The sequence below is a fragment of the Sus scrofa genome, chromosome 2 (assembly GCF_054392235.1).
Source record: "Sus scrofa isolate SSC_HxYL_T2T_F1_AM1 chromosome 2, Sscrofa_HxYL_maternal_Yorkshire_Landrace_v2.0, whole genome shotgun sequence".
Classification (NCBI taxonomy): domain Eukaryota; kingdom Metazoa; phylum Chordata; class Mammalia; order Artiodactyla; family Suidae; genus Sus; species Sus scrofa.
The window spans coordinates 124,328,122-124,351,740 of record NC_139384.1 but is presented as its reverse complement, the minus strand read 5'-3'; the positions used below and the strand labels follow the sequence as shown (position 1 = coordinate 124,351,740).

General features: G+C 35.8%; 1 protein-coding gene across 17 annotated transcripts in view; it reads right to left on the bottom strand.

Annotated features, from left to right (window-relative positions):
* Positions 1-23,619, bottom strand: part of FER (FER tyrosine kinase) — a 440,923-nt gene that overhangs the window by 377,262 nt on the left and 40,042 nt on the right. For 13 of the 17 annotated variants that reach the window (XR_014838490.1, XR_014838489.1, XR_014838492.1 and 10 more), the window contains exon 3: positions 15,224-15,491. Coding sequence is in view for 12 of the 17 variants with exons in the window: in XM_021084605.2 (XP_020940264.1) it covers positions 15,224-15,430 (207 nt within the window). In the remaining 5 variants the exon portion in view is untranslated. Of the gene's footprint in view, positions 1-15,223; positions 15,492-21,391; positions 21,995-23,619 lie in introns of those variants that run through there. The other 4 variants (XR_014838491.1, XM_085014210.1, XM_021084606.2 and 1 more) reach the window with 3 other exon arrangements.

Sequence of the window (23,619 nt, the reverse complement as noted above, 5' to 3'; positions counted from 1 at the left end):
GTTTATTAAAATTCAATTTTAGAAGTTAAAAAAGGAAGAATAATATAACACTAAGCAAAGTACAAAGAATGAATTGAAAAGAAAAATATGAAAAAATATTTAATTACACAAAAATAAAAGTAGAAAAAATATTAATAGCATTAAAAACAAGAGCTGACAATGACAATAACAAGGGAAATAAGAGTATCTAAAATTAAGTCTTAGAAATGAGAAATAACCATAAATGAAGATGAAATTACCAAAACTTTGAGAGAAAAACCTGAAAATAAATGAAGTGGCTATTTTGTTTTCTTCTAATGAGAAATGCAAATTAGCTAAATTGACATGAAAGCATACAGATCATTCCAATTTTTGCTCACAGGTACATTCCTAGCCCTTTGTCTGCTAGGACTGGATCCCTGCAACTGTATTTCCCAGGCTCTCCCTTGCTAACTGGCTTTTGGTTTTATTGGGCAATGGGAGGTACTGGCACAAGGCTGAAGGGAAGGAAGAGGGAGAAGCCAGGATGTATTTTTCTCACCCTCTCCTATTCTTTCTTTCCCTGTCTCTGTCTCTGTCTCTCTTCATGCTTGTAAAAAGCCCTTCTCCTCCATTAGTGGCTCCAGATTATAGAGGCTTCATGTAGTTACTAATCTCTGAGTTGCCTTACCCTCCTCTGTTTGCTCTTACCTCTTCCAAAACTTCTGAATATATTTCCCCCAATTAAATCCTACTTATTGAAATACCTGGTGTAGGTTCTGCTTTCCTGACAGAATCCTTTTACAGATGAGAAATTCAAAGGGACCAATAACCACGGAGTGCATGATTATAATAAACCAACTATCAATAAAATACCTCTAATAAAGTATAAGCTCAAACATTTTTGCTAATGAATAATTTCATACCTTTACAAATCCAATACCTTTGGTACTATCTAAATTGTTTCCAAGAACAGAGATTGAAAACGAAGTTCCTAAATCACCAAAACACAGATATCAAAAAGTGACAAAGATACCACAAAATAAAATTCACTCATAAATACCAATGCAAAGGTCTTAAAATATTAATAGGACAAAGCAGTTCATTAAAAGAAAAATATCTCATAACCAGTTTGGGAACATTTCAAAAAAGCATATAGTCAAATATAGAACACAGGCCTGGCTGCTTAATATCCACAGTGTTATTTAACATTGTTTCTGAGATGCCTCTGAAGAAGAGGATAACCTGAAAGACAAGGCCTACCCTTTCTAATAACAAAAAAAAATAGACTTCCAGTAAAAAAAAAAGTTAAAAGTCTACATTTGCTCCCAGAAGGTATGATCAGGCTGTATACTTAGGATACCCCCCTTTTCTAAAGCTGATCAAATAACTGCTGTTTTCTTTTCTCATAGCCTATAATATAGTACCAAGAGGTGGGTTTGATGTTCTCCATTACTTCTCCCCAACACTACCCGTACTAAAGCTAACTTGTCTACACAGCCCGCTGCTCCTCCTCTTTAACATTATCTACCTCCCAAACACTCCCGGGCATTCTCTTTTTTACCCCTTATATCAACACTCTGAGACACTATCTTCATCTTCAGAGAGATTAAGTGACCTGCCCAAGGTCACACAAAGCTAATGAATGGAAGAGCTCAGCTTCAACCCAAATGTACATCTTAATGTGCTAAACCTGACAGAACCTAAGATGTGTGGAGGATACACAAGTATGGGAATCTAAAGACTGAAGATTACTTTGAGAATAACTACCTAAGCTAAACCGATGAGAGTACTAGTTACATATGACATTAACCAGTATTGAGTACTTGGTCATTCAATTGCAAGCTGAGAGCCATAAGGGAAAAGCTATTTACTCCCTGTAAGCCACCTACTTTATAGCATGAGTAACAGCTACATGTTAATGAAGAAGTCTTTCTAGGCCAAGATTAGTGAGTCATTCTTGACATGACACACTCCGTTAGAAGAAATGAAGATGAAAACAAAGAGGCCTCTCATTGCATTTGAGCTTCTGACTAGAATAATGACCCATGATTCAAATCTCCTTAAGCAAAACAATTAAGAAATTAATCATCTTCTTATCTGACCAACCCCAACACCACACTGGATAATTAGAAATAGCATCATTTTAAGACAGACACACAGAACACATTTCTTTACACCCGAGAAAAACAAACGGTTTGTGGTTTTTAAGTTTCAGAATATTTTTCAAAACACCAAGTTGTATATTAAATAATATTAATATTATATCAAAAAATACTGTTTTATACTAAATGTATGATTTCAAAAGAACTTCTGAATGTCTAAATGTGATTATGTCATTGTTTTGTTATCAATAATAAGTCCTAGAAATAAATGCATCTCTTATTTCACAATCATAAATAGGAATAATGATTCAATTTACATAAATTTTATTCTCCCCTACCTCCAGTCCCAAAGAGAGCAATTGCATAGATTAGACAGCATAACAGGTTTCTAAGATAATTAGCATAACTCCTAAAATGTCTATTTAACTCTAAGGAAACTAAGAGAGGTAAATAGCATTATTTATATTAAAATGAAATCTAAGAAAGTAAACACTGTACTCAATTTTTGAAAAGAAAAAACTATATACAGGGAAAATTTTTAAACTTTTAGAAAAGCAAACCATGCCTTCTACCTTCGAACTAACAGATATGTGATAAGGTAACTCAGTAGTCCATAAAAAGGTAGTAATTTAAGTGTTCTGAGTTCATCACTGCAAAAAATACTTATTCTGGACACTGAGTCAAAAACAAACCACCACTAGAGCTATAATTACAGTAAAGCATTGAAAATAATCAACGAAATGACTCAAGCTTGAAAAATACCTAAATAATAGTTGTCATAAATAGCTTTTCTCTAGGAACTCTATCTTCCAACTACTTGCTTTCATTCTTCTTGCTTGAATATTTTTTAAACACATAAAAACACATAAAGAAGAATGCACAGTTTCTGTATCACACAATAATTCAAAATAAATGTCCTCTGAAACCACAGTTTTAATTCAGAGTTTGCCTATTACAAAACAAGAATGTTTTTAGAACTCTGAGTCCTTGTGAGATATAGAAATCCAGATTAAATTTCCCTGAAACTGAGGTTTTCTAAGACTGTATGGCAAGTGCAAAGGAAACCTTAGGTAGTTTCCATTTAGAAGAGCCTGTCTTTCTGCATTTTTTTCTAAGCTTCCTGGTTTCCCTAGGCCAGCTCCGCCTACAATAAGAATCATCTGGCAGCCTTGGAAACTACCAATTCTTCAATCACATGACCAGAGATTCTGATTTAATAGGTTTGGGGTGGTGTCCAGGCATCTGTATTTTAAAGCCTCCCCAAGTAATACTAATGTACAAAAACATTTCTGCTGTAACAAAAACATTTGTGCCCCTAATAATCACTATGTTGTGCAAAATAACACAACCACCACCACAAAGCGCATTGGAAAATGGCGTTAGAGGCACAACGCTCAAAAAAAATCCCCCAGAGACATACATGAGCTACATTTCAATGTTTTAAAAGGTCCAAAAAAAAAAAGTGATAGACAACAATCTAATTAAAACTTTATATGATTATACATGTATTAAATGGTTAAGAGATAAAGTCAGTCTTCCATATTGGTGGGTTCTACATCCATGGACTCAACCAACCTCAGATAGAAAATATTAAGGGGAAAAAAAAAAAAATGCCAGAGTCCCAAAAAGCAAAACTTGAATTCGCTAAATCAGCAATGATTTACAAGGCATTTACACTGTATTAGATATTATAAGTAACCTGAAAACGATTTAAAGTAAACGGGAGGATGTGTAAATACTACACTATTTTATAAAAGAACTTGAGTATCCTTGGATTTTGGTATCCTTGAGTGGGGTGGAGTCCTACAACCAATTCCGCAGTGGATACTAAGATATAATATACAAAAACACTACAATAAACATGGCATTACCTTGTGTTTTGGAGAAGATTTTTTGAACTGGAGGAATTAGGAGTTCTCTTAGCTTCAGGTACATGTATATCCAGTTACTTCCCCAGGTTTAGGAAGTTATTTCTCAGTTCTCAGTTGTTATTTCTTTTTTTTTTTTTTTTTTTTTTTGGCTTTTTATGGCCATACTCACAACATATGGAGGTTCCCAGGCTAGAGGTTCCATTGGAGCTACCGCTGCTGGCCCAGGGCCACAGCAACACAGAATCTGAGCTGCATCTGCAACCTACACCACAGCTCGCGGCAACACCAGATCTTTAACCCACCCATCAAGATCAGGAATTGAACCCACAACCTCATGGCTCCTACTAGGATTTATTTCTGCTCCGCCACAATGGGCACTCCAGCTGTTATTTCTTTAATTAAACTCTCTCCCCCCTCTTCCTCCTCTTTTCCTCTGGAATACCCACTATCTTAATGGTACCCTTTCTAGTCCAGTTTGATAGTTCTGATAGAATTCTTTCGTTTTTAGACCTTAATGTTCCCTCCTAACTGTACCATTTGTAGATTCCTATCTTTGAACTTATTAATTCTCTCTTCCATATAGTCTGCTCAATGTCCAATGCTTTCCAATGAGTTCTTCCTCTTATTTACTGATTTCTTCAACTCCAGAATTTGGTTCTTTTTTACTTTCAATCTCTTTGATAAATTATTCCTTTTGCTCATTAATTTTAATCCTGATATCACAGAACTGCTTTTCTGAGTTGTTGTTTTTTTTTTTTTTTGTCTTTTGCCTTTTTAGGGCCACATCCATGGCATATGGAGGTTCCCAGGCTAGGGGTCCAATCAGAGCTGTAGCTGCTGGCCTATGCCAGAGCCACAGCAACACCAGATCTGAGCCGCATCTGCAACCTACACCACAGCTCACGACAACTCCAGATCCTTAACCCACTGAGAGAGGCCAGGGATCAAACCCGCAACCTCATGGTTCCTAGTCGGATTTGTTTCTGCTGCATCAGGACGGGAACTCCTGAGTTTTCTTGTAGTTCACTGAGTTTTTGAATTCTTTATCAGTTACATTGCAATATTCCATGGGTTTATTAAGTTCAGTTTCTAGAGAATTGTCATTTTCTTTTTGTGATACCATATTACCGTGGTTCTTCATGGTGCTTGATTAGTTGTTCCTCTGCCAGCATATCTGAAGTAAGGAATGCCTTTCTTATTTAGGTAAAGCTTTTTTTTTTTAAACTTGATTCTAAGCATTCAATAGGTTAGTCATTAGAGACCTGTTCTTTTGCTTTCCAGTAGGTGGGGCTACAGCACAAGTTCTTGACTTGTCTCACTCAAGCTGCCTCTGGCTATGAGAACTGGTACTTTTCTACCTTCCACCACCTCTGTGAGAGGTGTCACCCAGTGCCCTAGATGTCACTGCTTGTGCCTCCAGACTTACTGATGCTTTACTGCTGCTAGTGTCAGCAGCATCACTTCCTGGGGCACCAGGATGTGAAGTGCCTCTACCACATTAGGAATCTCCTGGTGGCAGGCTCTGCTGAGCTATAGGGTGGGGGTGGGGTGGGGCCAGGGTCACAGGTGTCTCTGCTGTGACCTGTGACCAGGGTTGTAGGGTACACAGGCTCTGCCACTGTGGGGTGTAGGGGGGCTGGAGTGGTGGGCACTTCTGAAGCTGGAGGGATATGGTCACAGTCTCTGCTGCTACTGCTATCCAGTTCCTAGGAGCTGCGGCCATCTCTGCAGCCAGGAAACCCGTGTGGTATGCACTGCATTCCCTGATACCACCAGGTTCTCTAAGGCTGCATGATGCTGGCTCATACTCTATGGCCAGGATTCTGGCATCACAGGCCCTGCCTTCACTGTTCCCCCTCTGCCTCTTCTAATGTTCCAGTACATCTACCTTTAGATGTAAAGATGTAGATGTAGAATGTGGAATTCTCCAGCATTCTAGTGTTTCAGAGACAGGCACCTTTGTTGAGTTATGGATGTTTTAGTTGAAGATTAAGGGGAAGAGGCAAAGGGGGTGTGTCACGCAGACATGTTAATTCTTTAATTGGATTATTTGGATTTTGCTTTTGAGTTGTATGTGTTCCTTACATTTTAGATATTAACTCCTTATCAAATAGGTTGCAAATATTTTCTCCCATTCTATAGGTTGCTTGTTCATTTTGGTGATAGTTTCTTGCTGTAAAGAAGCTTTTTATTAACACTTTTGTTGCTTATTTACCTTTGCTTTTGTTGCTTGAGCTTTTGGTGTCATATCCAAATAAATTGTTGCAAGAACAATGTCAAGAAGGTTTTTTTCCCTGTGTTTTCTTCCAGTAGCTGTGTGGTTTCAAGTCTTACATTTAATCCACTTTTTAATCCATTTCCAGTTCATTTTTGTGAGTGGTAGGAATCCAATCTCATTCTTTCACATGGAAATATTCAGTTTTCGCAACATCATTTATTAAAGGGACTATTTATGGCTTCCATGTCAAATTTTAGTTGACCATATATTCATGAGTTTATCTTTGATTTATCAATTCTGTTCCATTACTCTCTGTCCGTTTTTATGCCAGAACCATATTGCTTTGATTACTATAGCTTTGCAATAAATTTTGAAGTCAGGAATTGTGATGCAACTAGCTTTGTTCTACCTTCTGAGAATTACTTTGGCTATTTGTGGTCTTTGAGGTTTCATATGAATTTTAGGATTATTTCATCTATTTCTGTGAAAAAATGCCATCAGAATTTTGATAAGGAATGCACTGAATCTTTAGATGTTTTGGTCAGTAAAGCCATGTTAATAATACTAATTTTTGCATTTGCTAGCACAGAATGTGTTTCCATTTATATATTTTCTTCTGTTTTTTCATCAGTCTTATAATTTTCACTGTACAAAGGACATTACAGAAATACAAAGGATCCTAAGAGACTACTACAAGCAATTATATGCCAATAAAATGCACGATCTAGAAGAAATGGACAAATTCTTAGACAGATACAATCTACCAAGACTAAACCAGGAACAGAAAATATAAAGAGATCAATAACAAGTACTGAAAATGAAACTGTGATTTGAAAATTTCCAAAAAACAAAAGTCCAAGACCAGATGGCTTCACAGGCAAATTCTATCAAACATTTAGACAATAGTTAACACCCATCCTTCTGAAATTATTCCCCAAAATTGCAGAGGAAGTGAATACTCCTAAACTCATTCTATGAGGCCACCATTACCCTGATACCAAAACCAAAGATACTACAGAAAAAAAAGTATAGGCCAATATCACTGATCAATAAAATTGCAAAACACAGATGGAACTAGAGATTCTCATACTAAGTGAAGTAAGTCAGAAAGAGAAATACATATGATATCACTTATATGTGGAATCTAATATATTCATAAATGAACTTATTTACAGAAAAGAAACAAACTCGTGGACATGGAGAACAGAACTGCAGTTGCCAAGGGGGAGGGAGTGGAATGGACTGGGAGTTTGCAGTTAGTAAATGCAAACTATTACATTTGGACTGGATAGGCAATGAGGTCCTGCTGTATGGCACAGGAAACTGTATCAAACCACTTGTGATGGAACATTATAGAAAATAATATAAAAAAAATAATATGTATATGTGTGCAACTGGGTCACTTTGTTGTACAGCAGAAAGCGACAGAACATTGTAAATCGACTACAATTTTTTTAAAAAATTTAATTACAACAAACAAAAGTCCAGCACCAGATGGTTTCACAAGCGAATTCTATCAAACATTTAGAGAAGAGTTAACACCCATCCTTTTGAAACTACTCCCAAAAATTTCAGAGGAAGGGAACACTCCAAAATTCATTCTATGAGGCCACCATCACCCTGATACCAAAACCAAAGATATCACAGAAAAAAAAAATTATAGGCCAATATCACTGATTAATATGAATGCAAAATCTTCAAAAAAAAAAATAGTAGTGAACCAAATCTAACCAGACATTAAAAGGATCATAAACCATGATCAAGTGGGATTTATCCCAGGGATGCAAGGATTTTTCAAATCCACATATCAATCAGTGTGCTACACCACATTAACAAAATGAAGAATAAAAACCATATGATCATCTCAATAGATGCAGAAAGGCTTGTGACAAAATCCAAAACCCATTTTTGATTAAAAAAAAAAAAACTCCAGATAGTGGGCATAGAGGGAACATACCTTAACATAAAAAAGGGCATATCTGACAAGCCCACAGCTACCATCATTCTCAATGGTGAAAAGCTGAAAGAATTTCAGCTAAGATCAGGAACAAGACAAGGATGTCCACTGTACCAATTTTATTCAACATAATTTTGGAACTCCTAGCCACAGCAATCAGAGAAGAAAAATAAATGAAAGTAATCCAAACTGGAAAAGAAGTAAAACTATCACTGTTTGCAGATAACATACTGTACACAGAAAATCCCAAATATATTATCAGAACACTAATAGAGCTCATCAGTGGATTTGGTAAAGTTGCAGGATACAAAATTACTATGCAGGAATCTATATATTCATATTTCTATACACAAACAAAACATCAGAAAGAGAAAATGAGAAAACAATCCCATTTACCATCATTTCAAAAAGGATAAAATGTCTAGGAGTAAAACTACCTAATAATACAAAAGACCTGTACTGTGAAAACTGTGAGATGCTGATGGAAAGAAATCAAAGATGATACAAACAGATGGAAAGATATACCACGCTCTTGGACTAGAAGAATCAATACTGTCAAAATGACTATACTATCCAAGGCAATCCAAAGATTCAATGCAATTCCTATCAAATTACCAATGGCATTTTTCACAGAACTAGAATAAAAAAACTTTAAATTTATGTGGAAACACAAAAGACCCTGACTAGCCAAAGCAATCCTGAGAAAGAAAAATGGAGCTGGAGGAATCAGGCTCCCTAACTTGACACTCTACTACAAAGCTATAGTCATCAAAACAGCATGGTATGTGAACAAAAACAGAACCACAATCAATGGAACAGGATAGAAAGCCCAGAAGTAAACCCACGCACCTGTGGTAAATTAATCTATGACAAACGAGGCAATAATATACAATGGAGAAAAGAAAGTCTTTTCAATAAGTGGTACTGGGAAAACTTGACAGCTATATGTAAAAGAATGAAATTAGAACACTAACACCATACACAAAAATAAACTCAAAATGGATTAAAGACCTAAATATAAAACCAGATACTATAAAACTCTTAGAGGAAAACATAGGCAGAACTCTCTGACATAAACTGTGGCAATGTCTTTTCAGATCCACTTCCTACAGTAATGAAAATAAAAACAAAAATAAACAAATGGAACCTAATTAAACTTAAAAGTTTCTGCACAGCAAAGGAAACCATAAACAAAACAAAAACACAAACCACAGAATGGGAGAAAATATTTGCAAATGAAGTGCTGACAAGGGATTAACCTCCAAAATACATAAACAACTTCTGCAGCTCTATATCAAAAAAATAAACAATCAATTTTTTTTAAATGGGCATAAAATCAAAATAGACAGTTCTCCAAAGAAGACATATAGATAGCCAAAAAAAAATATGAAAAGATGCTCAACAGCACTGATTATTAGAGAAATTCAAATCAAAACTACTATGAGGTACGACCTTACACCAACCAGAATGGCCATCATCAAAAAGACTACAAACCATAAATGCCAGAGATAGTGTGGAGAAAAGGGAACCCTCCTATGCTGCTGGTGGGAATGTAAACTGGTACAACCACTATGGGAAACAGTATGGAGTTCTTCAAAAAACTAAAAAAAAAACTACCACATGACCCAGCAATCCCATTCCTGGACATCTATCTGGAGAAAAGCATAATTTGAAAAGATACGTGCACCCCAATGTTCAGTGCAGTGCTATTTAAAAGAGCCAAGACATGGAAGCACCCTAAATGTCCATAGACAAAGGAGTGGATAAAGAAGATGTGGTACATACATACAATGGAATACTACTCAGTCATAAAAAGAATGAAATAATGCCATTTGCAGCAACATGGACAGACCTAGACATTATCATACTAAGTGAAATGTCAGACAGTGAAAGATAAAAATCATATGATATCACTTATATATGGAATCTTAAAAAGTATACAAATGAACTTATTTGCAGAACAGAAACATAACCACAGACTTTGAAAACAAACTTATGGTTACCAAAGGAGACAGGAAGGTGGGAGTGATGGGCTAGAAGTTTGGCATGGGCATATATACAACAAACAGCAATAGCAGAATATGAAGTGCACATGAAAGAGTAACCAAGACAGACTATAGTCTGGGCCATATTCTGAAATAAGTGTCCATAAATTTTAAAGGATTCAAGTCATATAAAATAGGATATTGGAAACCTATAGAATTAAAATTTAAATCAATAACAAAAATAACTCTAGAAATAGATGGAAATTACATAACAAACTGTAGGAGTTCCCATCATGGCACAGCAGAAATGAATCCTACTAGGAACCATGAGGTTGCAGGTTCGATTTCTGACCATGCTCAGTGGGCTGAGGATCTGGTGTTGCCATGAGCTGTGGTGTAGGTCACAGACGCAAGCTCGGATCTGGCAATGCTGTGGTGGTGGCATAGGCCAGCAGCTGTATCTCTGATTAGACCCCTAGCCTGGGAACCTCCATATGCCCCAGGTGAGGCCCTAAAAATGCATAAATAAATAAATAAATAAATAAATAACAGACTGCAAAAGAATACATGGCTCATGAAGATACCAAATGTGAAATTAAAATGTATTCTGGCTGTAAATCAACAATACTTTAATAAAACCTTAAAAATGAAAAAATAAAAAATAAAATGTATTTTCAACTGATAGAAAATGAAAATAAGCATATGAGAATTTTCTGGAAAGCAGCTAAAACAGTATTGAAAGAATATTAAGAACACTATAAGCTTGTACATATTACAAAGAAGAATGATCTTAAATTAATAATCTCAACTTCAGTCTTATCAATCTGGGGGAAAAACAGCAAATGAAACCCAAATCAAGTAGGGGAAAAAAATCAATAGATTTCAGAGCAGAACTCAATGCAATATAAAACCAAACATCAATAAAGGCAATGAATGAAACCAAAGATGTTTCTCAGATAATATCAGTAAAACAGAGAAACCTCTAGCCAATGTGACCAAGAAAATAAGAAGACACAAATTATCAACATGAGGAATGAGAGATAATACCACTACAGATTCTCCGTATATTAAAAAGATAATAAGGCAAAATAATAAACACCATTTAAAATTTTGATAACTTAGACAAACAAATTCCTTGAAGGGCACCGAAGTTCACTGAAGAAGAATAAGATTATCTCAATAGCCTTCTATTTTAAAAATTAAATTTATAATTAAAAACCTTCTCCAAGGCTTACTGACGAATTCTATCAACGTCTAAATAAGAAATAAAACTAACTCCACATAAAGTTCTCCAAAAAATTGAAGAAGAGAAAATACTTCCCAACATACCTTATGAAACCAGCATTACTCTGACACCAAATCTAGACAATATTACAAGAAGAGGAACAGCAGATCAATATTCCTCAACAACACTGATACAAAAATTCTCCAAAAAAATTTTTTCAGCAAATTGAATACAATGGTTTTTTGTTCCAATGATATTTTTTAAAAAGGATAATACAAAAAGATGAAGTGGGGTTTAATCCAGGGATACAAATTTCTTTTAACAATCTTCAAAGGATTGAAACATTTGAAAATCAATGAATACATTTCAACATATCAAACTAAAAAGAAAAAAACAGTACAAACATGTAAGCAGAAGAAGACAAATCACTTGACAAAATCCAACAATCAATGAAAATATTCCAAGCTAGGCAGAAACAGAAGGAAATTTCCATAAACTTATAGAAGATATCTACCAAAAACTCACAGCTAACATCATAATAGTGAAAGACTAAGTGCTCTTCCCCTAAGATCAAGGACACACATGTGTGCTGTCAATTCTTCTACTGAACTTTGCACTGAAGGTTTTAGCTACTGAAAAAAGGCAAGACAAATAAATAAAAGGCATTCAAACTGTAAAGGAAGAAGTAAAATTATCTTTGTGTGCAGATGAGAGCATCACCTACATAAAAAATCCAATGGACTCCACAGAAAACAGCAAATAAGTACATTTCGCAAAATTAGGTTATGAGATTAACATACATAATAACAATGAACAAAGGAAAACCAAAAATGAGGAAAAATACTATTTAAAAAAGCATCAAAAAATATTAAGCTCTTATGCATAAATCTGAAAGACCCATAAATTGAAATCTCTAAGACTATGCAAAAAAATTAAAGAAGATACATAAGATATTTATAGATTAGAACTGCAATACTGTTACGATATACATTGTCCCCAAATTTACTTAAATACTTAATGCATTACAGTCAAAATCTAGTAGGCTCTTTTATAGAAACTGACAGGCTAGCTCTAAAATTCATATGGAAATGCACAGGAACTAAAACAGCCAAAACTATTTTAGAGAACAAACAAAGAGGTATTACACTATATAACTCTGAGATTAGTATAAAGCAACAATAATCAAAGTACTGTGTTACTGGTGTCATGGTAGACAAAGACATGAATGGAACAGAATACAATGTGTAGAAACAGACTCACACATTATGGTCAACTGATTTCAACAATGATGCAAAGGCAATTCAGTAAGGAACCTTAATAAATCTTTTCTACAAACGGTGCTGCAACAAATGGCTATCTGTTAGCAAAAAAAAACAAACCTGAACCTATAACTTACCCCATATACAAAAACTAACTAAAATGGGATCACAGATCTACATATAAAAGCTTACAACTATAAAACTTTATGGAAACATCCTTAAATCAGGCAAAGATTTTTCTTTTAAACAGAACACCAAAAACACAATGCTGTAAAGAAAAAAAACTGATATATAAGACTTTATTTTTAGGTAGAATAAATGTGACATTTTCAGTGTTAAGAGGAAAAGCTGACATACTCCTTGTTTTCTTTGGGTTTCCAACCATTGTTCAACTGTGATCTCCTAACATTTCCCTTTTTGAAAGGCAATACTACACACACACACTTCCTCCCAATCTATCACTTTTCCCTAACCCCCTTTCCCATCGCAATAATTCTCCTGCCTTCCTTAATTATTTTAGGTTTGTCTCCATATATTCCTCACCAAAATACCTCACAGGTCAGCATACACACTGAACACTCCTCCTCTGTCCTGCCCTCATAAATCCTCAATCTTCTTACCTATTAATTCTATGTCTTGTTCCTTTCACTACCTTACTTTTCTAAAGAGTATAATTTCAGCTAAACATAGTAAATAAAACATATGTTTATTTTTCCACTCTCTAAAACCCCACTAAAATACAATATGGTTATAGAAAGTATAAATTCACAATAACAAAGAAAATAGAAATGGAGCAATCACAATAAGACACGCCAATAAAATGTAAGAAAATAAAAAGCTGTGGTAACTGATTACCACATCAAGAGAAGTTGAAAAGTAAGTGTTCTGCAAAGGGCAGGTCAAGAAGAAAAGGGAGTGAAAGAGGAACTGGAGAAAGTGGTCAAAAGGTAACAAACTTTGAGTTATAAGATAAATAAGTAGAGTACAGAATGATGACTAAGACTGACTGATACATGATAGAGAGGAGAGTTATTAAGTGAGTACATCCTAAGCGTTCTCATCAGAAGGAGAATTCTTTTTTCTTTTCTTTTTATTATAGCTACACATCGTAGATGTTAACTAAATCTACTGTAATTACTTCATAATATATATAAATCAAACCATCATGTGACATACCTTAAACTTATACAGTGATATGTCAACCATAACTCAATAAAACTGGGGGGGGGGGGAGACCAATTTACAGGGTCAGATAATTCCAGTAAAGCTCAAGAAGTGGAGAAACCTAAATGAAGGAAAAGGAGAGGGTACTGAAACAGGAGGATTGACTCAAAGTTTATGTAAGGAACAGCCATAATTCTCGTTTCTACTGAGGCCACACAGACATGCAATTATTCCTTTCCCTCAGTGCAGAAGAAAACAAGAGGAAAAAACGAACCATAGAGCCTATGGACTCAGAGACACCAGGCAACTTACCAAAAACAGAATTAACTAACATACTCTGAATACTCAATCTCCGCTATCTATTCCCATAATATAAGTAGTCAAACAGTTAAATCTGAATTACAGATAAGTAATAAATAATTTTTAGTGTACATGTCTCAAATATTGCATGCAAATTTCACTGGTGCTCTATAGTTTGATCTGCTACATCTGGCAATCCTACCTTCAGACTAAAGACTAGAGAATTGCTCTTTGGGGAACCTCACTGGCCCAGGAAAGGAAGTTAAAGATATTATCATTAGGGGTAATCAAAGAAATCACCGATCTTTATCTGATCACACACACCACATGCACACATTCCCCATAGGAAAGAGTTTCCTCTACAATTTACTAAAATCCTAAAACCCGTGAGTGAAAAAAACACACCAATATTTGAACTTTTCAAAGTAAGTTCACAAAAAAAATTTAACTTTGAATAAATACAGTGAAATGTGATGCCTAAGGAAGACAATGGAAATAAACAGAGCAAATATCTAAGTACTATGAAGGTGTGTAACATTTCATCTTTAATGCCTTCAAAGAAGAATTAACAGTGCAATTTTGGCCTTCATTTCTCTAGCCTTTAATTTTAAATTTTATATTTTATAATCTTTGAGTTAAAAAACCATACTGTTTATCCAAAGGATTTTTAAATGTGATTAAATCATCAGTACATTAGCATTTGAATAGTGAAAATGACAGAAAAGAACACCTACATGTTAAAATATTCCATGTGATTCACTATACTAATGATTCACAGAAGGATTCAGAGGTGGATTACAATGAAAGTTTGTGTAACAGAAGAAAACAGCAGGGCTCAAGGGACCCAAGGGGATAGGGTAATAAAGAAAGCAAAATTTATTAGAATAGTTTTCAAACCTAACTAGTCATGAGAATAATATGGAAATCTTTTGGGCAGTGGAGGGGGGAGAGGGAGGATTCCAAAGTTCAAACATTTCAGATCTAGTGACTCAAAGTATCAGGAGATAGGGCCCAAATTTTAGTTTCTGAAACTGTCCCCCTGAGATTCTGATAATCAGCAAGATTTTGGAACCACTGCCTGAGAATGCCAACTTGGCTATTCTTATTCAATAGCATGATCTATTTGTCTGAAAGACAATAATGGTACTATAGACAATAAATGATGAAATCACTCTTCTTACCTTGGATACATTGCTGACATAATTCATTTGGAGAGTACTTTCCTTATCAACTTGATTACAAAGGTTCTGTAAAGTAGATGCATATTCTTTATCACTTTTTATTCTCAGGGCCATAAATTTCTTCACTGTTTCCAGTAACCGTAATTCCCAGTCTTGCAATTTTAACACAGCTTCATGAGAATTCTTCAGGTCACTCCCAAAACCCATTTTTGTAAGGCACTGTCTTATCCTCCACTCTGCACAAGTGAGCCTTCTAATCAGCACATATCTGTGTATGTAAACAGAAGAAAAGAATCTTAAATCAAAAGGAAATTAGTCTTCAAAGCAAAGTTATGGCCTTTTTTTTAGTCTTTCCTACTAATGGTGAGGGACAATTGGACTCCACACGCAAAAGAATTAAGCAGGATGCTTCCTTAGACCAGGCGCAAAAAAAAAAATTACAGGAATCACAGATCTAAAAATCAGAGTAAAAACTATAAAATTCTCAGAAGAAAACACCAAAAGCACAAGCAACAAAATAAAAATACCTAAATGTGGTTTCATCAAAATTAAAAACTTCTGCAATTCAAAGGCCACTATCAAGTAAATGATATGACCAAAGAATGGGAGAAAATATTTACAAATCATATATCTGATAAAGGACTTCTGTCTGGATTATACAAAGAATCTCACAACTCAATAATATTTTAAAAATTAAATTAAAAACAAGCAAAGGATCTGAGTAGACATTTCTCAAAATAAGATTTACAAATGTCCATGAAGCACATGAAAAGATGTTCAATATCATGAGCCATTAGGAAAATACCAATCAAAACCACAGTGAGATACCACTTCACACCACTAGGATGTCTTTAATCAAAAAGGCAAATAACAGAGTACCCATCATGGTGCAGTGGAAACGAATCTGACTAGGAACCATGAGGTTGCGGGTTCAATCCCTGGCCTCGCTCAGTGGGTTAAGGTTCCGGTGTTGCCGTGAGCTGTGGTGTAGGTCACAGATGAAGCTCCGATCTGGCTCCAATTAGACCCCTAGCCTGGGAACCTCCATATGCCACAGGTGCGGCCCTAAAAAGACAAAAGGCAGGAAAAAAAAAAAAAAAAGACAAATAACAGCAAGTACTGCAGACCATGAATAAATTAGAACCATCATACACTGCTGATGTAAAAGTAAAATGAGTAGTTTCTCAAAAGTTAAACAGTTATCATATATAATAACCTAAAACTCCACTCTTGGGTATATACCCAAGAGAAATGAAAACATATGCCCACACAAAAATGTGTAAATGAATGTTTGAGCAGAATTTTTTTTTTTTTTTCTGTCTTTTTGGCTCTTCTAGGGCCGCTCCCACAGCATACAGAGGTTCCCAGGCTAGGCGTCTAATCGGAGCTGTAGCCACCGGCCTACGCCAAAGCCACAGCAAACAATACAGGATCTGAGCCGCATCTGCAACCTACACCACAGCTCATGGCAACGCTGGATCCTTAACCCACTGAGCAAGGCCAGGGATCGAACCCGCAGCCTCATGGTTTCTAGTCAGATTTGTTAACCACTGAGCCACAACGGGAAACTCCAAGCAGAATTATTTCTAATAGTCACAAAGTGGAACAACCCAAATGTTCATCAACTGATGAATGGATAAACACAACATGATATATCTATTCAAAGAAATATTATTTGGCAATGAATTACTGATACGAGCTACAATAGTGGATAAATCTTGTAAACATTATATTAAGTGAAAGAAGCCAAACACAAAAGACTGAGATACTGTACTATCTGCTTATATGAAATGTCCAAAATCTATATATATAGAAATAAAAACCATACTAGTGGTTGCCTAGAGCTGGCAAATTTGGAAAGAAATGAGGCGTGACTGCTAATAGGTACTGAATTTCATTTTGAGGTGATAAAAGTGTTCTAAAATTGACTGTGGTAAAGATTGCAAAACTTTGCAAACAGGTTAAAAATCACTCATTGTATCATTTAAAGGGTGAATTCTTCAGTATGAGAGTTGTATCTCAAAGATGTTAAGAAAAATCACTATAGCATAACTTACGATCATCTGAAGTTATCAGAAACTTCCCCCCAAATATCCTGTTTGTTTTCTATAAATCTCAAGAACTATGATAGAATGTATTTTCCTCCTCGTCTTCTAGAATTTCAGGCAGTGAATCTTTCAGGGTCAATTAAACAAATAACAACGTACATATTTTACTTTTAGGTCTGGCTCATCATACCAGAGGTCAATTTCTTGTTAATTCAGCTGAAAATGAGACAAGGTTTACCTCTCTAACCTCCTGTTAGCATCTAAAGAGATGATAAAAATGTGGGCTTTCCAAACAGAACAAATTACAAATTTTTTCTCAACTGAAAGTTGTGGTTTTATGATGAAACAAGAAGAGGGCAGACAAGACTATGGAAAAACGTACTTCGTCAAGATTTCAAAGTAGATGATCCCATTGTGGCTCAGGGGACCATGAGTTTTCGGGTTCAATCCCTGGCCTTGCTCACTGGGTTAAGGATCCAGCCTTTGCCATGAGCTGTGGTGTAGGTCACAGACGCGGCTCAGATCTGGTGTTGCTGTGGCTGTGGCGTAGACCAGCAGCTATAACTTAGATTCATCCATCCCCTAGCCTGGGAACCTCTGTATATATTTCCAAAGTAACAACCAGGATACTAAATGGACATTGACGTATACAAATCAGTACAAAGGAATTGATTTATTCACTTTAAAATCAAGTAGGATAATCCCAGTTGTCTCATCTTGTAGGTAGCAACTTTAAAAAATTTACTTTCAAATACTGTATCTTCATGGGTCACAAAAAAAGAACAATTATTCTGTTATTTTACCTACAGGTGAGCTAAGCCTTAGTGAAGATATACTCTATCTCATCCCATGTTCTGAACAGAAGAATAAAAAACTTTTTTTTTTTTTTAGGACAAAGAATGGTGAAACTTTTTTTTAACAATATCTGAGATTGTGATTTTTTTTTTTTTTTTTTTTTTGTCTTTTTAGGGCCACACCTGCATCATATGGAGGTTCTCAGGCTAGGGGTTGAAGTCAGAGCTGTAGCTGCCAGCCTACGCCACAGCAACACCAGATCCAAGCCGAGTCTGTCATCTACACCACAGCTCGGGATCGTTAACCCACTGAGCGAGGCCAAGGATCGAACCTGCATCCTCATGTATGCTAATCAGGTTTGTTTCCACTGAGCCATGACAGGAACTTCTAATTTTTTTTTCTTTGTCAGCCGTGTTCACAGCATGTTCCCAGGCCAGGGATTGAACAAACCCTGGCCACAGCAGCAATCAGAGTCACAGCAGTGACAAAGCCAGATCCTTAACCCACTGAACCACCAGGAACTCCAGATTATGGTTCATTTTATTTTGTAACTTTGAATAAATATCATTTCTGCTTCTAAATACAACTAGTTCTGGTCTAAGCTTTGACAGCATTTTTTTTCTTTCATTATCAGGAATTTCAAAAGGAGTATGAAGAGCTCAGAAGAATAAAAAGGGAAACAGAATCTGGCAGCTGTGTGAGAAACACTCCAGCCCATTCTAAGGACTTATTTATATTCACCAATATTCTAAGTGAGGGTGAATATAAAATAATTTAATATATGGTATTGCTCCTTGAGGAATGACAAATAAAATTTTTTACAACTCTATCATTAAGGCTATGTCTAATTATTAAATCAGTAGAGATTATAAATACTTTAGGAATTAAGGGAATTAGCTTCTGCATTTTCTTGTAACTGAGAAATCCTAGGGAATACCATTCAAATCACAGTCTATGTGAATTTGTTCAGTGTCCAACCTTTACAACCATAGGTAGTGGATACGATCATAGCATAGTCATTCAGTAGAATATCATTCAGCCCTAACATAAAAAAAGAATATTTGTGTATTGATCTGGAACTATCATTAAGAATTATTAATAGAAAAAAGTAAAATAAAGAACTTGGTAGGCTTATATTATGTAAGAAGAAGGAAGAATAAAGGCAATTAAACTTACTTGTAAGTACATAAAATATTTCTAGAAGAACACACAGTGGCTGGCTCACAAGAATGGAAGAGAGATTTTTCATCATATACCTTTTTGTACCATTAAATTTTGTTTTAGGTAAACATACTGTTATTACTTATTCAAAAAATCAAGGAATTTCTGAGGAGAAAAAGAAAAGAATTAATAAAAATTGGAGTAGCCCTGAAAAGTTTCCTAGAAATGGTAAGATATGAGATAAGGCTGGAATAATAATCATGATTTAGATTATAAGTCAAAAAAGGAAATATATTTCAGGAAGCAGTATGGGTAAAATAAGTAAATAGAGGGTGAAGTAAGAAATGTCTCCAAAATCAAGCTATCTGTGGCAAGCAGTGGCAGATGGCATGCCAATTTATCTGTTGCTATTTTAGTATTAAGGAAACTAGTAAGGCTCCAACTCCTTTAGTTAGTTGGTTTTTAAGGCAAAATAACAAGGTCATGAATGTGACGTTTTAAATGATTAACATGCCAGTACTAGTTATACAAGTATGTTCAGTTTGTGAAACTTCATAAAGCTGAGCACCTGTGATCTGTAAACTTTTCTATATCTATGTTATAGTTAATCAAAAGAGACATAAAGATTTTAATCTGGAAATGAGATAGAAAAATAGCTTGAAGAGAGCAAAAACATACAATGAGACATAAGAAGGCAAATTAACAAGTCATAATAGGTTGAGAAATGAGGATCTATTATTGACAATGTCAATTAGAATTAGGATGAAAGAGCGCTGACCTGGTAAATGGGCTGAGAGGGAGAGTGACAGACGATCCAGTGACAACTTCAAGGCTTTCATAAAAAATAGTGACAATATCAATAGAAAAGCAAGACTAGGATATGGGGCTACTTTAAAGAAAATACATTCATTTCAGCAGGAAATAATGCTTCGATAAAATTTTAAAGCTAAAGATCCAAATTTGAGAGTCAACTGCTTAAAGCTGATGAAACCAATAGACTGAATGTTGACAGAAAAGCAAAGTTAAGGACAAAGCCCATGAGAACTGTCAATGGAGGAACCAGGGGAGGAAAAGCCAAACAAAGGGTAGAGATTAAGTAAGCAAAAGAATAAAAGAGATTTGACCCCAGTTGCAAATGCAAGGATAAAAAGGAAGTTATTAGCAATGTCAAATGTCAGAGGGAGATGTGAAAGCCACAAAAAGCCATTATTGAACTTTCGGTAAAGCTGGTATAGTGAAAGAAGAACCTGAGAATTTCCAACCACCAAAAACTAATGAAAAGAACAAAAACTGGCTTAAAAAAAAATAAAAATGTAAATATATCATCAGCAAATAAAGGAGTACAGCTTTATGCCACAAGTTTCACAACACAGTCTCAAAGGAAAGAAAGAAAATTTTGGTGCTCTAGGCAGCATGGAAATGTGCCCAACACTACCCTAACTTCCAGGAGATATCCTGAGGAAGGAGAATTAACAAAATCCTGAGAATTTACATGGGATAGTCCAATGTGAAAAGAAACATCAGAGGCTGAAAACACAAACGTAGGGTAAAATCAAGAAAATAACTAAAGAAAGAAGCTTCTACCAAGACAGGACCTCAGAAAATTCAAGGAGGAGGGCAGCCTTGGCTTGCCATTTTGCAGGCCAGAATTTGGCGGATGAAATTAAATCCAGGAATACCAGGGTGTTTAATGGAATCTCATCAGAGGGAGTAAATGGCAGGTGCTCCAACAAGCCAAATTCAGTCCTAGCCAATATCTCTCCAACCCCTATCTCCATGCTCAAATGACAAAGAAATCAAAATTAAAAGTAAAATCTAGGAGTTCCCTTGTGGTGCAGCAGATTAGGGATCCATCACCATCACTACAGTAGCTCAGGTCACTGCTGTGCACAGGTTCAGTCTCTGGCCTGGGAACTTCCACACGGTTGTGGATTCGGCCAAAAAAAAAAAAAAAAAAAAAAAAAAAAGTATAACCTAGCTTCTGATCCAGACAAGATGGCATAAACCACTTTTCCTTGTTCTGCTCCACGAAACACATTATAAACACTGGAAAAAGCAAAAGAGACAACCAAAGAAGAACTCTGAAAGGCAGAAAGAAGGCAAACTCCTTGGCCCTAGGAATGGAAGAAAAGCAGAAAGGCAAGGTGTCTTGTATTCCACTTACCCAATAGAAAAAGGCCATCCAGACCTGACTTTTCCCAACAGTCAGTCTAGTAACGAAAAGCAGTCCACGTAGGCTAACTCCTCCCAGGATCCAACAAGAGTCCCTGTGACAACGTCAAGCAAGCCAGACCCCACCAGCAAGGGATTCAGACTTGGAGCCTCACCAAAAACAAACAGCCAGGGGAAGTACTCTCCTTCCCTGATAGGCCTGAGAATCCCCTTTTCTGCCAAGAGAAACGGAACTAGGCAGGAAGAAACAGCAAGAGAGATCCAGCTAGAGCAAGCAGCCCAAGTCAGGAAGCCTCCTTGTCAATCAATTATACCCCAATAAAATTTAAAAATAAAAAAAGTACATATAGACAACTGAAAAAAAAAAAAAGAAAGGAAGGAAAGAAGCTTCCCTGTCCCCACAGGATCTCCTTTCCCACCCAGAAATGCTGCAGCAGGTACATAGAACTACCAAGAGGCTTTAGTAAGCTTCAGTAAGAGGTCCAGTCCAGGAAGCTCCTTCTTCTCTGTGAGTCCAAGACTTTCCTTTCCTATCCAGAGGCATTAGGGAAACTAGGAGGCATGATAAGGAAGTAACATCTCACTTCTTTAATTTACAACTAGTAGCTCAGCCTAAGAAAAATGTCTCCTACTCTCTCAAGCAGCACCAGCAGGAACCACTGGGAGCCCTAGTGATACCAGATATAGCAAACCAAGATAACGACACAAAGACTCTGAAAATTAAACTGTCATTGCAACCACAACCCACAAAAATAGGTCAAGACCTGCATGTTAAATCTAAACAGAGTGACTGATGGTCTGTGAAAATAAGAGATTAAAATAGGCCCCTGAGTCTCCTAACATAATAGATAAAATATCTAGGATTCAGTTGAAAAATCATCTATCATACTGAGAACCAAGAAAAAAAATCACAAATGAATAAGAAAAGCCAACTAACACCAACACCAAGATGAATCAAATGTTGGAATTATAAGAAAAGGATTTTAAATCAGCCATCATAAAAATGCTTCAACAATCAATTACAAATTCTCTTAAATGTAAAACATCAATTGCAAACTCTCTTAAAATAATTATAAAAAGTCTAGAAAAAAAAAAGTTACAAAAGTAACCAGATAGAAACTACAGAACTAAAAAAGGAGCAACAGGAAGAAAAAAGTCACAGGAAGGGCTCAATAGAGGATAAAAACCAGTGAATCTAAGAACAGAGCAATAAAAGTCAACCAATCCAAACAACAGAGAGAAAATAGACTGAAGGAGTTCCCATCATGGCGCAGCGGAAACGAATCCAACAGGAACCATGAGGTTGTGAGTTTGATCCCTGGCCTCGCTCTGTGGGTTAAGGATCTGGTGTTGCCATGAGCTGTGGTATGGGCTGCAGACGCAGCTCAGATCTGGTGTTGCTGTGGCTGTGGCATAGGCCTGCAGCTACAGCTCCGATTCAAGCCCTAGCCTGAGAACTTCCGTATGCCGCAGGTGAGGCCCTGAAAAGACAAAAGACCAAAAAAAAGGAAAAGAAAAAAGAAAGAAAGTAGACTGAAAAAAATAAACAATAAAGCCTCAGGGACCTGTGGGACAATAATGAAAGACCAATATTTGCATCATCTGAGTTCCAGAAAGAGAGAAGGAAATACAGTAAAAGAGTATTCAAAGAAATATATCTGTCTTGGTGAATGAAAGATCTAGATAGCATGGCAGTAGTAGAGGACAGACCACAGATTAACAGACAAGAATAAAGAACCCAGAAATAGACCACACAAATATGCTCAACTATTTTTTGACAAAAGTCTAGAAGCAATTCAATGGAGGAAAACTAGCCTTTTTAATAAATGGTACTAGAGGAAGTGGATATCTATAAAAGCAGAAGGAAGGAAGGAGGGAGGGAGGGAAAAAAGAAAGAGAAAAAAGAAAAAAGTGAACCACAACTGAACACCTTACACAAAAATTAATTCAAAAGGCTCATAAGCTTAAATGTAAAGATAAAATTGCAAAATGTCCAGGAAAAAAAAATTAAGAGGAAATCTTCAGGATCCAAAGCTAGGCAGAATTCTCAGACTTCATATAAAAAACACAATCCATAAAAGAAAAAACTGATAAACTGGGCTCTTCAAAAGTAAAAACATCTTCCCTATGAAAGTCCATGTGAAGATGATAAAAAGAGAAGCTATCTTTTTTTTTGTTTTATGTTTGGGAGAAAATATCTGGAAACCACATTATCTAACA